This window comes from Zeus faber (assembly GCF_960531495.2).
Source record: "Zeus faber genome assembly, chromosome: 13".
Taxonomy (NCBI): domain Eukaryota; kingdom Metazoa; phylum Chordata; class Actinopteri; order Zeiformes; family Zeidae; genus Zeus; species Zeus faber.
Window position 1 is genome coordinate 3984499 of NC_137198.1, and position 15518 is coordinate 4000016.

Consider the following 15518-nt stretch of genomic DNA (forward strand, 5'->3'; position numbering starts at 1 on the left):
GTAAATACCTAACTATTTAGTACATCTAGAGACATTGTTATTCATTAAGTATCTTGAGATAAAATAAGATAAGATAAAGATAAGATAAGATTTACCAAGCTGGCTGAGGTCCAGGCGAGTCCAGTGCATACCGATAGGACAACTGGAGGACAAGGTGCGGATGTGGACACAGCCTTGGACGTCTAACCCCCAGAGAGCATCAATACAGGCCGACAGCTGGACCAGCTCCACCTGGACACACAGCAGTGGAACACCACTAAAACCAGTAGAAACACAGCCAGCTGGTCAGCAGTAGCCCTCTCCCTCCCCCTCCTCCATACCTCTGCTGGCAGTGTGATGCTGCTGGGTCTCATCTCTCCGTCCTGATCCCAGATACAGAACAGATCCTTTCTGCTCTGAGCCAGCCACAGGAAGGTCCCTGCACACGCACACACACACACACACACACACACACACACACACACATACACACACACACTCTTTAGGTTGAATCCACATGGTCACTGCACCCCCCCCCCCCAGAACCCTGTGATAAATTTGAAAATTGTATTTTGATTCAATTTGTTGTTCTTTATTTCCCTTTTTATTCTATTCTATTTATTTTTTTATTCTCCATTTTTTGACTGTTGGCGGAGCACTGTTTTTTACCTGCTCCACCAGCTGCATGGTGAAGCGTCCCTGACGCATCGATGTTGTCATAGAGAGGAGTATTGAAATACCAGCGATTTCAATCTTTTTTAACACAGTTTGAGAATAGGTTTTATGTCTGAAATACCACCAATGGTTTTATTAGTTATTGTGTGAAAAATAAAAATGACCTTTGTGATTTCTGCTTCTTACTTGTTCAAAAATGACATAACATGTTAATCTTGTTCAGACTGTCTCACAATATGTGCTATGATCTCTGGACACAAAAAGTTATACGAGCACTGCCCGTGCACTGCGCATGGTGTAGTTCCACCGTTAAGGTTCCTTTTTCCAAGTTTATTTATTGTGCACTGTGATGTGCATTGTGACATGATGTGCACCATGATATGAGCCTTGACTGTGACATGCACCCTGATGTGCACCTTGACCATGACGTGCATCGTGACCGTGCCATGCTTCCTGGCTGTGACATGCATCGTGACCGTGACGTGTAGCTTGACATGCACCATGACGTGCATCTTGACCATGACGGTGATGTGCACCTTGACGTGCACCATGACCTCTGGCTACAGGTTCTGATCGGTTTCTAAGGTGTGTGTGTGTGCGTGTGCACCTGCTCTCTGGGCTCCTGCAGAGGAAGTGATGTAGCTCCACCTGGTGGTAGACAGTGTTCCCCTGGGAACCACTTCCTGCCAGAAGGTTCCTGTCCAGCAGCCAATCAGAAAACAGATAAACAGCTTTAATGATTGCAAATAACAATAAATATTAATTTCCTTATCAGGTGATGAAATCAATGAGAAATAAATGTGTTTTTCTATTTTCTCTGAGCAAACGTTCAATCAATTTGTTCCATTTTCTTCTTTATGATAATGACATATGATAATGAGATGGGCGGGGTAGAATTCCTGAGCGGAGTCTGCTACATGACCATGCACAGTGAGTAAGTCACAACACTTCATAGGATAACACTTTATTACTTTTAGTTTCAATACTGGCCAAAATAGTAGTAGCAGTATATAACTACTGACCAACCAGGGAGCCTCTGGCCACATGGAGGCCGTTGCGTCCGGACGCCACCCACACCCCACTGGCGTTGGCGCTGACCAGGCTGGGCTGCTGCTGAGCATTCTGGGAGAGGAAGGCAACGCGCAGACACTCAGCCATCTTCTCCACTGGAGCCTTCGTTACGGAGGCAACGCTGTGAGACGCCTGAAGTAAAGTCTGGAACAGACTGCCCTGGTCGAACACCACGTAGTCTGTGATGCTGATCTGAAATCAGAGGGTCTGGATTACTGATCTGGAATCAGAGGGGTCTCTAACACAATAAGGTGTTTAAAGTGGTTTGAGGTGTTTAAATCCGGATCTGTGTTTAAATATAATATTCAGATTCCGGGGTTTGATGGGACATCATAGCTGCCTGGTTATTCGGGATTCTGATTCAGGGCTCCTGAACCAGATGGACCAGTACCTGCCACCAGTGGGCGTCATCGCCCTGCGGTGCTGTGGCTGAGATCCCGGTCCTGAACCAGAGGCTGCCACTAGAGTCCAAGGCCCAGATCACACCCCCACTGCCCAGCGCCAGGCACACCAGCTGCAGACCCTGGGCCTCACTGCAACACAGTACAGGAGGGATTATCCATCTATTCATCAATCAATCTTTGATTGACAGGTGAACAGATGATAAAACAGGACTACTTCTAAAAATACAAATAAATAAACATAAAACACACAAAATCATTAAATGCACGTCGGTTAAAAACATTCAAGAGATGAACAAAACAGCCGGATCAGCTGGATCAGTTTGGACGTTTGGACTGAGGATATGGACTCGGCCTGCAGGGGGCGATGTGACTAGCTGAGGTTCCCAAAACAGGCTGAACAGAGAAATGTTAGAACCGTGTCCTCCATCTCGGAGTCCAAATGTTTGGAGCTCCAGTCTCCACAGACTGAGGGACAAGACCTCAAACCAGTCAACCTGTCTTTTGTTCATCCAGGAAGTCCATGATCCAGGTCCCCTGATGTGCCAGGGACCTGGAACAGCAGGACATGGGGCTGGATGGTACTGAAGGTGGAGAACCTACCTGTGGACCTGCTGTGGATGTATTTGGCCCTTTGGAGCCATAACAGAGGTCTGAAAGTTTGTTGTGATGCGTTGGACGGGCGACATCTTCCTAAAAACTGTTCAGGGTTCTAAAATCTCGCAGATTAAAATTATAATCACAAAAATAATGGATGTGGTTTACTATTGTGGTTTCCACTTCTCCACATGGTCTCCATGTTTCACCAGGTTCTTCTCCACTGTCTTGAGGTGAAGCTAAACCACAGTGATGGATATTTGGAAGTCAATAGAAGATCTGACTGATCCAGGAGCTCTGTGTACACCACTGTTCTGTACAGGTTTATCTGTGCACCACTGCTGATTGACGTACCGGCCCCGCCCCCTACCGACAGGCTCACCCCCTTGAGTTTTCCCAGTCAGTACCGTGTCCCGACCCAGGCGAAGGGGTGGGGATAAGTCACTGTACAGCAGGTGAGAGGCAGTCCAATCCAATAGTCCAGTTCAGTCTAGTTTAATCCAGTCCACTCCAGTGTGGTCCAGTCCAGTCGAGCCCAGTTTAGTGTAGTCCAGTTCAGTCCAGTCCACTTTAGCCCAGTCCAGTCCAAACCATTTTAATCCAGTCCAGTCCACTCCACTTTAGTCCAGGTCAGTTTAGTCCAGTCCAGTTAAGTCCAGTCCAGTTCAGTCCAGTTTAGTCTAGTCCAGTTTAGTCCAGTCTAGTCCAGTTTAGTCCAGGTCAGTCCAGTTTTGTCCAGTCAAGCGTAGTCCAATCCATTCCAGTTTAGTCTACTCCAGTCAAGTCCAGTTTATTCCAGTCCAGTCCAGTTTAGTCCAGTCCAGGCTAGTCCAGGCCAGTCCAGGCCAGTCCAGTTTTGTCCAGTCGAGTCAAGTGTAGTCCAATCCAGTCCATTTAGACCAGTCCAGTTTAGTCCAGTCCAGGCTAGTCCAGGCCAGTCCAGGCCAGTCCAGTTTTGTCCAGTCGAGTCAAGTGTAGTCCAATCCAGTCCATTTAGTCCAGTCCAGTCTAGTCCAGTTTAGTCCAGGCCAGACCAGTTTTGTCCAGTCGAGTCAAGTGTAGTTCAATCCAGTCCAGTTTAGTCCAGTCCAGTCCAGTCAAGTGTATTCCAACCAGTCCAGTTTAGTCCAGTCTAGTTTAGTCCCGTCCAGTTTGGTCCAGTTTAGTCCAGTCTAGTCAAGTGTAGTCCAGTAAAGTAGTAGTTTTTGTAACGCACAGCCACCACCAATCCACCAAATTAATTTTTTTTATCTGATAAACGTGGGCCTTGATGCGTGAAAATTAACTAAATGGGTTTCATTTCTATTTTAAAAAGAAAAGAAAAGAAAAACCACGGTGGGGGCGGTGGGCAAGTAAAGTCATCGTGTATGCCCGGATACCAGGTAACACCTATAACACCAATAACCGCGACAACCCTAGTGCATGAGTATTTCCTGGTCATCGTAAATGTGTCTGACACAGACAAACTCCGGTTGTTTGCTACATGTGTGAAAGGGCAACTCTGGACAATGTCTGGGCCTGATTATCCGGACATTGTCATTCATGAGTAAATGTGCGAAAGCGGCTCTAGACAGACAGCTTGATACAGGGCTGCGTTTAAAGGAAACTCGGGAAACTGTAACTCATTCTGCATTTTACAAAACCCTGGAAACTATAATGGTTCAAAGGAGACGCTTTCCAACTGCAGGAAGTTCCAAGAACCATTGGAGGAACGGTCGTAATTCTTAGAACACCGTTCTTCATGGTTATTTTAACTAAACGCCAGAAGAGCAACATGCAGTGACGAAAGTGCACGTTGATTGGTCTGTTTAATTGCGTTTCACAGAACACGGAAAACTGTAATACGTACTTAAAACGACTAAACTGGACCCCATGTATTGCTGCCTGCAGCTATATTTAGGGGTCCAGCCTGCAGGATATTTATATTGTTTGAGACAATTCTCAGAATTTTGAAATCGAAAACAATTTGAAACAGAAGAACGACGGGAGCTACAAACACGGTTTACATCTTGTTTGAACCAAATTGATCCACACACGGAGCAGAAATTTGTGAAAAACCCAACAAATCTGACCAAAATCAAAGACACTGTCTAATGCATTCAACGCCAAAATATGTCCACCCCGGCTAAAAGTATCTGGAACACAACAAAGACATAAGCTATGAACACAGTTGAGGTGTCGTTTAAACCAGTATGTCACAAGCATCTCGTGGTTTAACTTTCATCCAAATCGATCCACATACATAGGATAAATGAGTGAAAAACCAACAAAATTTGACCCCAAATATTCAGCTGGTCGGGCTTGACTGACATGCCACTGTCCATGAACAAAATGAAGGAGATGATATTTACAGTAAGATGCTTCATGACATCATCATATTATTTACTATAAATTATATTTACAGTAAGACGCCTTATGACATCACCATATTATTTACTATAAATTATATTTACAGTAAGACGCTTTATGACGTCATCATATTATTTACTATAAATTATATTTACAGTAAGCTGCTTTATGATGTCATCATATTATTTACTATAACAGATATTAACAGTAAGAGGCTTTATGACATCATCATATTATTTACTATAAATGTGCCCATTGTGTCCATTGTACGGTGTAGACTCCGTAGTGTTTAGAGATTACAAACTATATGTTTACGTATATATATTTATGTACTTTCTTACCTGGTCGATGTCTGTGGAACTGTTTCATTGATATTTTATCTCTTTGGTCTCATTACTTTGCCGGATTCATGAAAAATACTAAAAACTGTCGTCCACAAAAACACATAACCACGTGGAGTCCAATCCACTCAATGCACGACTCAGTGATGCGTTCAAGATCCAGCGAGGAATCGGAAAAATAGAAGCCGTGCAATAATAATTACTTACAGAAATACCACAACGTTTTTCATATTTCATGGAAACTAAACGTATTGAAAATGTAATTAAAACGTAATAAATGAAAAAGTCACCACTAAAATGACGTAAGTTCGACTGCTATCGTAAACCACCGTAAATATGTAAACCTGCGTAAATATGTCATAATTGACACACACGAGATGCAACATCACCTGTCGTCACTCAGACTGCACATGTACCTACACACAACAAGGTAAATTAAAACAATGACAAGGTTTGTTTTAAAATCAAAAATAAACGGTTTGTTATAAGAGTTTTATATGTCTATGTTTTGATGTACTTTTGTACAAGGTATGTGTACTTTGCTTTTCTTATTAAGGCTAAATAGAGTTCATGTCTTAAAAAAGACATGAACTAGTCACTTTCTGTGCCATAATGTGAAGAGGAGAAAGGCAACATGTCTCGACCATCAGATAAAGGGAACTTCAACAGATGATCTGTCTCAACGAAATTGCCCCATCAGCAAAACTATCTCATCAGCAGGACCCATGCGGAGGCGTCGCCACGTCTGCTGACTGACATCTCAACGACTCGTCAGTTTGGCCACTCCTAGAAAACTGTATAAAAAAACTCAGATCTCCAGTAAGAATTCCATGGCACTCTGTTGGGTTGTTACACTGAAACTGCTCCTCTTGTACAAGATTTAAATACTTTATTAACATAAAGTATATGTCTCTGATTTCCTCTGTAATGATTAGTCCGTCCACGAACAAAGTTTATAATAATTTAACTTTTACACGGTTGTTTTAAAGAAACTTCATTTATAAACTGTTTCCTACGGCTAAATCCACCATAAGTCTCTAAGTGGTCGTAAAAAACAAAACTTGCACAAACTTGCCAAATTGCACAAACAAATGTACTGATCAGAATTCTTAAAACGCTGTTCTTCAGGAATATTTAAATTGAACGGCAGAACAGAAACATGCAGATGTAAGTCCATGTTGATTGGTCCAGACGTAAGTCCACCATGTTTGTTATCTTTGTATCTTGTGATGTGTTTCACAGAACCCGGAAAACTGTCACACATACCTAAAAGGAATACACTGGACCCTGTGTATTGCTGCCTGCAGCTATATTTATTATTATTATTATTATTATTATTATTATTATTATGACTATAAACTAATGTCAGACCTGATCTTGTCGTTCTTCCACACCTCTCCTTCGCTGCAGAAAGCGTTCACTCCTTCCCGGTAAAACGCCCCCCCCTGGTCGCTCAGGGCCCACACCACGCCACCACGTGCACACACCTGGGAAAAGGTGCACGGACAGTCCACCTTCACAGAGCGTGCACAGGGACGATCGACACTCAGACCTAGGAGAGCAAGAGAGAGGGAGGAAGAGATGGGGGAGAGAGAAAGAGAGAGGGGGAAGAGAAGGAGAAGGGGGAGGGAAAGTGAGGAAGGGAGGGAGGGGAGAGAGAAGGAGAAGGGGAGAGAAAGGTGGAGAGAGAGAGAACGAAAGAGAGGGAGGGGAAAAGGGAGAGGGGGGAGAGATATTCTCAAATTAAACTAATTAATAAAACAAAGAAACTACTAAACTCTTAAATTAAAGTAGCACCCACCCGTCTACAGGTGGAGCTCTCCGTTGGTCAGTAAAACACAGAAACATGTAGTAGCACCAACCCGTCTGCAGGTGCAGCCCCCCGTTGGTCAGTACCACACAGTAATATGTAGTAGCACCCACCCGTCTGCAGGTGGAGCTCCCCGTTGGTCTTGATAATCCAGGCGCTGGAGTCGCTCAGAGCCACGAACGCCGTCTGTTCCACGGCTTTGTACCAGTGACGCTTCCCGGTCAGAGAGACCTTCCCACAGGCGAAGGCCGTCTGGCTCTTCTGCTCCACTTTCCACAGCAGCAGGCCTGGACATCCCATAACAATATGCAAGCTACTAATGGGTTCATTGGATCATTTTCTCAATAAATTAATTTAAAATGTAATGTTTTGTGCTATTTGTTGGATTGGCTCTTTATCTTTTTGGTGGCCTTTGATGAAGATCTCATCCCATTACAGGTTAAAGTTTTGCGGAATCTCAGAACATTCTAGCAGCTCCACCCACTTTGCAGAAGGGAATGAGTATCAATGAGTGGTGGGACTGACCTGAGGGAGACAGCGCCACCTGGTGGACGTTGTCCTCAAAGTGCTGCCAGTTGAGGCCTCCTTCAGGCAGTGCGCTGCAGAACAGAGCTCCTTTGAAGTCCAGACACCAGACGTACCTGCAACGCAGAGCGCACGTTGCCGCAAGTCAGATCAGCCCCTCCATTTTATGATTGGTTCCTCCCCCACGGAGCCCGGCCCCTCCAGCTCTCTGATTGGCTTCTCCTCCGCAGGCCCTGCCTCTCCAGCTCTCTTGATTGGCTACTCACCTGTCTGTCACCTGCAGGTTAAGGATGCCGCACCCTGGTCCAGAGTAGCCCATCCAGCTCTCCGCCAGCTGGAACAAGCACTTCATTTAGGATCAAATACTACATCCAAACATCCCCCAGGTTCTGCTCCACCAACACCACCCACCTGCTCAGATCTCACTTTGCAGTTTTCCTGAAGTATCTGTTTGTCTGTATCCAGGGAACGAGGACTCAGGTTTTCCCCCATACTGCCACTGGAGGACGCTCCATACCCGTAGATATCCTCTTCTTCTTCTTCTTCACTGCACATGCTAGGTGCTCGGTCATACAGCAGGTCAGCCTCACCACTAGGGGGCATCATGTCCTCCTTTAATTGCAGCAGAAAGGCTCGTTTCAAAATTTCTTCCCCTGTCCTACTATCGGAATATGTTTGAATTGCATTACCTTAGACTTGATGACAGCACCCACCTCCTCATCCTCTGGTCCAATCAGAGGGCTAAGAAACTCCTCCTCCTGTGGTTCTACTGGCTGGACATCTTCAGAGTTCTGCATGTAGGAAAACGTGCACTCTAGCAGCAGATCTATGTCTGGGGTGGTGGGTAAAACCAAGCCTTCAGCCACAGGGAGTGGGTCTAGATCAGAGTTCTGCAGGTCCTGCAGGGCAACTAGAGCACTGAGGGAAATACACAGGAAACGGTTTTCTGTCAGCTTGGTGGACTTTCTCGACCAACATGGAACCTGGAGCTCTGTGCACGTACATGTTATCAGCCAGATATCAGATACCCTTACTGGTATCAGACCATATACCAGGTACCCTTACTGGTATCAGACCATAAGCCAGGTACCGGGTACCCTTACTGGTATTAGACCATTTACCAGGTATCAAGTACCAGGTACCCTTACTGGTATCAGACCATATACCAGGTACCAGGGACCCCTACTGGTATCAGACCATAAGCCAGGTACTAGGTACCCTAACTGGTATCACACCATATGCCAGGTACCCGGTACCCTTACTGGTATCAGACCATATGCCAGGTACCCTTACTGGTATCAGACCATTTACCAGGTACCACAGAATGTTTTGGTAGCTTGGACCTACAGTGGGACAAAAAAGTATTTAGTCAGCCACCAATTGTGCAAGTTCTCCCACTTAAAAAGATGAGAGAGGCCTATAATTTTCATCATAGGTACACTTCGACTATGAGAGACAGAATGGGGGGAAAGAATCCAGGAAATCACATTGTAGGATTTTCAATGAATCAATTGGTAAATTCCTCGGTAAAATAAGTATTTGGTCACCTACAAACAAGCAATATTTCTGGCTTTCACAGACCTGTAACTTTTTCTTTAAGAGGCTCCTCTGTCCTCCACTCGTTACCTGTATTAATGGCACCTGTTTGAACTGGTTATCAGTATAAAAGACACCTGTCCACAACCTCAAACAGTCACACTCCAAACTCCACTATGGCCAAGACCAAAGAGCTGTCAAAGGACACCAGAAACAAAATTGTAGACCTGCACCAGGCTGGGAAGACTGAATCTGCAATAGCTAAGCAGCTTGTTGTGAAGAAATCAACAGTGGGAGCAATTATTAGAAAATGGAAGACATACAAGACCACTGATAATCTCCCTCAATCTGGGGCTCCACGCAAGATCTCACCCCGTGGGGTCAAAATGATCACAAGAACGGTGAGCAAACATCCCAGAACCACACGGGGGGACCTAGTGAATGACCTGCAGAGAGCTGGGACCAAAGTAACAAAGGCTACCATCAGTAACACACTACGCCGCCAGGGACTCAAATCCTGCAGTGCCAGACGTGTCCCCCTGCTTAAGCCAGTACATGTCCAGGCCCGTCTGAAGTTTGCTAGAGAGCATTTGGATGATCCAGAAGAGGATTGGGAGAATGTCATATGGTCAGATGAAACCAAAATAGAACTTTTTGGTAAGAACTCAACTTGTCATGTTTGGAGGAGAAAGAAAGCTGAGTTGCATCCAAAGAACACCATACCTACTGTGAAGCATGGGGGTGGAAACATCACGCATTGGGGCTGTTTTTCTGCAAAGGGACCAGGACGACTGATCCGTGTAAAGGAAAGAATGAATGGGGCCATGTATCGTGAGATTTTGAGTGAAAACCTCCTTTCATCAGCAAGGGCATTGAAGATGAAACGTGGCTGGGTCTTTCAGCATGACAATGATCCCGAACACACCGCCCGGGCAACGAAGGAGTGGCTTCGTAAGAAGCATTTCAAGGTACTGGAGTGGCCTAGCCAGTCTCCAGATCTCAACCCCATAGAAAATCTTTGGAGGGAGTTGAAAGTCTGTGTTGCCTAGCGACAGCCCCCAAACATCACTGCTCTAGAGGAGATCTGCATGGAGGAATGGGCCAAAATACCAGCAATAGTGTGTGATATCCTTGTGAAGATTTACAGAAAACGTTTGACCTCTGTCATTGCAAACAAAGGGTATATAACAAAGTATTGAGATGAACTTTTGTTATTGACCAAATACTTATTTTCCACCATAATTTGCAATTAAATTCTTTAAAAATCAGACAATGTGATTTTCTGGATTTTTTTTTCTCATTTTGTCTCTCATAGTTGATGTATACCTATGATGAAAATAACAGGCCTCTCTCATCTTTTTAAGTGGGAGAACTTGCACAATTGGTGGCTGACTAAATACTTTTTTGCCCCACTGTATGTCCTGCTCCGTGACCTGATCAGTTCCTGACCTGGACTGGCCGCTTTCTGGAACTGTGCGGTCCTGGTTCTGGTCATGTGGTGGAGAGTTTCTGCAGAGTAGCAAGGCGTGGTCACCGCTACTTCCAGCACCAGAGCCGTCATCTTGGACAACTGACATCAATTCTGACCAGCTGCTGTCAGAGAGACGATTTCCACAACAGCTGTCTATACAGACAGACAGACAGACAGTGTGACAACTACACGTTAAGGATCCCAGTAGTACAATCAGCACTGTAACCATGTGAACAGTAGGATTTTCATGGTTAAAGCTAATTTTTGAGCTTATTTATGAGAATTTTATTACCATCTAAAATCTTCTGCAAACAGGAAATGAGGATGGGAAACCGAATGTCACAAATTTACATCACCATGGCAACCAGTGATACATTCTCACGAAGGCAACAAGCTACTAGCTCACTTTAAAGTAAACATAGCGGCCGCCATAGCAAAGAGGATTTAGAAATGCTTGAGTGGGCATGGCAGCTGTCCCTTTGTTCAGCTCCATTTTGACATGTTTACATAAATAATACTTTATATACTGTATGTAATATTTATTTGTCCAAAATGGAGCTGAATGGAGAGAAAAAGAAAACATAAAATATTTTTCAACTCACTAATACTCAAATGACTTTTAAGGAATTTGCCAAAAGGTGTCTGTCTGAACATTAGAGAGAGAAACATGCAGAGGGACATACAGGTAGGCAGAGACAGAAAGTCTCACCCTGTCGTTCTCTCTTCTTCTTCTTCTTCACTTTGATGGCTTTAACTACCAGCTGCTGCTGTAGCTCCTCCTGACCTGATGTGGCGCTGTAGTCCACAGAGCTCCCCTCTGAAACCTCAGAGCTACAGGAAGTGGCTCCAGTGCTGTGGGCGCTGTCACAGGAAGTGACATGAATGCTATCACAGGAAGTGACGGACCCCCTATTGGATAAACTGGGTTGCTCTGCAACCTAAATATTAGAATAGCAGAAATCATAATACGGTAGAGAAGAAGAGAGGAAGAGAGGAAAGAAGAGAGGAAGTGAACAGAATAAAGGTTGCTTCAGCCAGCAACGTGGCTGAAGCATGAATGAATCATCATGAACAATTACTCAGTGGTCCGGGCATCCATTTTCCAAGGACCAGCGCCATTGAGAGCATATCTTCCCTCCTATTGGCTGTCGCCAATGTGCTGCTCATTTGCATAGAGTTAAAGTCTGCTCAACTTTCCTTGTCGCCGTGAAACCGTGAGCTTGTCAGTGAATGTAGCTCCGCCCCCTGCATCTGGATGAAGCCGAGCTCTGTTTGCAGCCTGTGACTTTGCAGCACATGTACGCCGCCGGTGGGACCGTATCTTAAGGGGAGAAAAGAGGAAAGGGGGGGATCCTCACCTCCTCTCCTTCCTCCACTTCTTCACCCCCGTCCTGCTGTCCGAGGAGCAGTGTTCTGATTGGCTGAGCTGTTTCCACCAAGCCACTTGATGGAAGTAGAGCGGTGGAAGAACGACAGGAAAGCTCTGACACTGAAAGAGGAAGAGGAAGAGAAGGAGCATCATGGAGGACAAACACCCCGGATCCACTGGAGGGAAGCATCGTCCTGTTTCACTCTCAAGTGATAGAACACCTGATCGCACACACTTTGGATGTTCAACAGGCCTTCTTAAAGCAGTATAACCTGTTTTTACCTCTTTGTTTTCCCCTCGGGACTGAGTTAACACAGGTTGTGCATGAACAGCTATTGACGATTTTAATATGGGGTGAAAAACAGAATTGGTCATTTAATACATTCTAATACACTGATCTTCCAAACAGGTCAACGCAGCGTGAGGAGCTGAGATGATTCTTTGGTGGTTTTTAGCTGCTCTTACGGGTGGAGGAACGTCCCTCGGGGCAGGTGGAGAGGCGGATGATATCTCGATCTCCTTTCAGAATGAAGATCTCATTCTCACAACAGGACACGGCCACAATGTCTCCACAGCTATCCAGAGCTCCAACCACCACCTGGAGAAAGAGACGTCCATCACTGTCCACACACTACATTTGCTCCAGCAGAAAGACCTCCATCACTCTCCACACACTCCACATCTGCATCAATATTTACATTTACATTTACATTTAGTCATTGATCAGACGCTTTTATCCAAAGCGACTTACAATTGTTCAAACACGGACGGACGCAGCCATCAGGAGCAATTAGGGGTTAAGTGTCTTGCTCAAGGACACTACAGCATGCTAGCAGGAGGAGCCTGGGATCGAACTAGCAACCTTTAGATCACTAGACCACCAGCTCTACCGCCTGAGCTACCACCCCCCCAATATAAATCACACAGTGCTTTGTCTCATTTAGAAAGGAATATCATTATTATTATTGTTACTGGTTCTCCTACCTGGCTGGTCCAGTCCACCACCAGGACGCTGTACTCGTTCCAGCTGAGCAGCCAGCCTTCTCTGCAGGAGCAGGAAAGCAGGCCGAGCTGCCGCTGCGCTGGCCGGTACGCTCCAGCAGGGGACGCTCTGGGGAAGAGCTGGAACTGAGGAACCTGCCAGACCGTACAGCTGGTTAGCATGCTAGCTAGCTCACCAATAAGAAATATAATTCCACATAGACTGTTTTTTTGAGTCTCAAAATGTTCATGCCCTTTTTGAACTTCCTGTGGACCACTTCTTGTTTATTTTCTGTTTATTCGCAGTAAAAGTACTCCTCCCCCAGAGTTAAAGTACTTCTGAAGCATCTTCTCTCCCAGAATAGTTTTGGAGTGTAGGGTTCCTTGTCCCACCAGCTAGAAATCTAGATCTGATAGACTTTTTAGCCTAGCAGTGCCAAACCAGGCCCCATTCACTCAATTAGCAGAGGGATTCAGGGGGAGGGGTCTAGAATTCATTTTCCATCTGGCAGAGACACAAAGCTGATTGGATAGAACATTTTTGGACACAGACTGGTAAATCCTTCCCCACCCGAACATCTATACCGCTTAGAAGGTAATGAGAGAAACAATATTTGATTATATCAATAATGCCAGCACCATCAGCATATACTCTGAATCATGAGCAGTCAGGGTCCAGCAGCTCAGGAAGGAGCTCATGTCTCTCAAGACAGGCAGTTCAAGAGGCAGGGGAAGTTGAGAGGGCAGCCCTGGCAGCTCTCCTGGCAATCCTCAGAAAGAAACTCCTGACACTGGACAGAGTCAAAGGGCACAGAAGGATGCAAAAGGATGGGACAAAGAAGAGAACAACATTCCCAGCCAATCCCTTGAGCTGACCAAGCAGCTCCTTGGTCAGAAGTGCACTGGCCTGCTCCAAAGAGGCCATCGATGAACACCTCAAGCACACATACCCTGCGCAAGGCCAAGCTCTGGGGTCCTGTATCGCACTGATATCACTGCCACACCCAACAAAAGTGTTCAACCTGAAGGATCTCTGCCTGAAGGGGTTGTGAGATGGCGAAGTCAAGCTCAGCACCAGGCCCAAGCGGAGTTCCCTACAGGGTCTATAAGAACTGCCAAAAGGTACTCCACCGGCTTTGGAGGGCCTTGAAGGTTGTCTGGAGGAGGGGCAAGATCGCCCAGACATGGAGAGAGGCTGAAGGGGTATGGATACCCAAGGAGGACGGATCTGAGAAGATTGACCAGTTTCGGATCATCTCCATGCTCAGTGTTGAAGGCAAGATCTCTGTCATCATTGCAGCCAAGCAAATCTCCAACTTCCTGCTTTGTAACAGCTACAACGACACAGCTGTGCAGATGGCAGGCATTCCGGGCATGTCTGGGCATCTGGAACAGACAGAGCTCATCATGGAGGCGAGAGAGGGGACTTGAGCGTGCTGTGGTTGGATCTGTGGAAAGCTTCCAGCTGAAAGTCAGAAGACACCTCCGGTAGTTGCTGAGACTGCTGCGCAGCCTGAGCAGCATCACACTGTAGGGGAGCAGCAACAAACTCAAACTCCCATTCAACTCAGTGAGGGAGGAGTTCATGGTGACACGAGCCCGAGAGCACCTGCAGTACGCTGGGTGGAAGGCTGCCGAAGCAGAATCCCGGCCACAGCAATGATGAAGTGCGGGCTGCCATGGAGGAGAGAACCAGAAAGACAGTGGCGATGAAGCAACAAGGAGCCTGGATGAAGTGGGAGCAGGCGATTGAGCGAAAGGTCACCTTGGAGGATTCAGCGAGTCTACAGTGTCCTCCCAAGCCCATCCAACCTGTTCACACGGGGCAAAGTGGACACACCAATTCGCTCCCTGTGTGTCAAGAAAGGGACCCTTGACAACATCCTTAGCTGCTGCCCCAAGGCGACGGGCGCTATTGCTGGCAGTACGACCAGGACCAAAAAAATCAATCGCTGAGGCAATCAGCCTGCGGATCAACGAGCGCAGGCGGGCCCGCTCAACCGACAAGGTGATTGCATTAATCAAGGAGGGAGGGCGACCGAAGCAGAAAGCCAAGCGCTGCTCATCTGGTCTGCTGCCCACGGCACAGGACTGGATGATGACAGTTGACCTGGAGAGGCAGCTGAAGATCCCAGCTCTCATCACCCAGACCTCGCTGAGATCAGACATCATCCTGGTCTCTGAAGCCACGAAGCAGCTTTTTTTGTTCGAACTCACAGTCCCTTGGGAGGAGAGAATGGAGGAGGCGCAGGAGAGGAAAAGGGCGACATATCAGACAGTATACCGCCTACGCCTTTATGAATATTTGTGTCTCTATCAGAACGATATATTTATATAAGTCTAAAAAGTTTTACTTCGCTTCACGGACGTTCATACATTCCAGAGGAGAGAAATAAACTTATGAACAGTTGGT

The 15518-nt window shown here is 46.1% G+C and overlaps 1 protein-coding gene across 4 annotated transcripts in view; it reads right to left on the minus strand.

Moving 5' to 3' along the window:
* The window catches only part of tecpr2 (tectonin beta-propeller repeat containing 2), a 37852-nt gene that overhangs the window by 7101 nt on the left and 15233 nt on the right, over positions 1 to 15518 (minus strand). For 2 of the 4 annotated variants that reach the window (XM_080012826.1, XM_080012825.1), the window contains exons 8-23: positions 13109 to 13261; positions 12590 to 12722; positions 12114 to 12244; positions 11465 to 11693; positions 10734 to 10908; positions 8438 to 8666; positions 8160 to 8360; positions 8015 to 8082; positions 7749 to 7864; positions 7337 to 7510; positions 6785 to 6965; positions 2117 to 2258; positions 1677 to 1917; positions 1262 to 1351; positions 321 to 418; positions 96 to 231 (exon numbers count right to left, since the gene is read on the minus strand). In XM_080012826.1, coding sequence (XP_079868952.1) covers positions 96 to 231; positions 321 to 418; positions 1262 to 1351; positions 1677 to 1917; positions 2117 to 2258; positions 6785 to 6965; positions 7337 to 7510; positions 7749 to 7864; positions 8015 to 8082; positions 8160 to 8360; positions 8438 to 8666; positions 10734 to 10908; positions 11465 to 11693; positions 12114 to 12244; positions 12590 to 12722; positions 13109 to 13261 — 2497 coding nt within the window. Of the gene's footprint in view, positions 1 to 95; positions 232 to 320; positions 419 to 1261; positions 1352 to 1676; positions 1918 to 2116; positions 2259 to 6784; positions 6966 to 7336; positions 7511 to 7748; positions 7865 to 8014; positions 8083 to 8159; positions 8361 to 8437; positions 8667 to 10733; positions 10909 to 11464; positions 11694 to 12113; positions 12245 to 12589; positions 12723 to 13108; positions 13262 to 15518 lie in introns of those variants that run through there. The other 2 variants (XM_080012827.1, XM_080012828.1) reach the window with 2 other exon arrangements.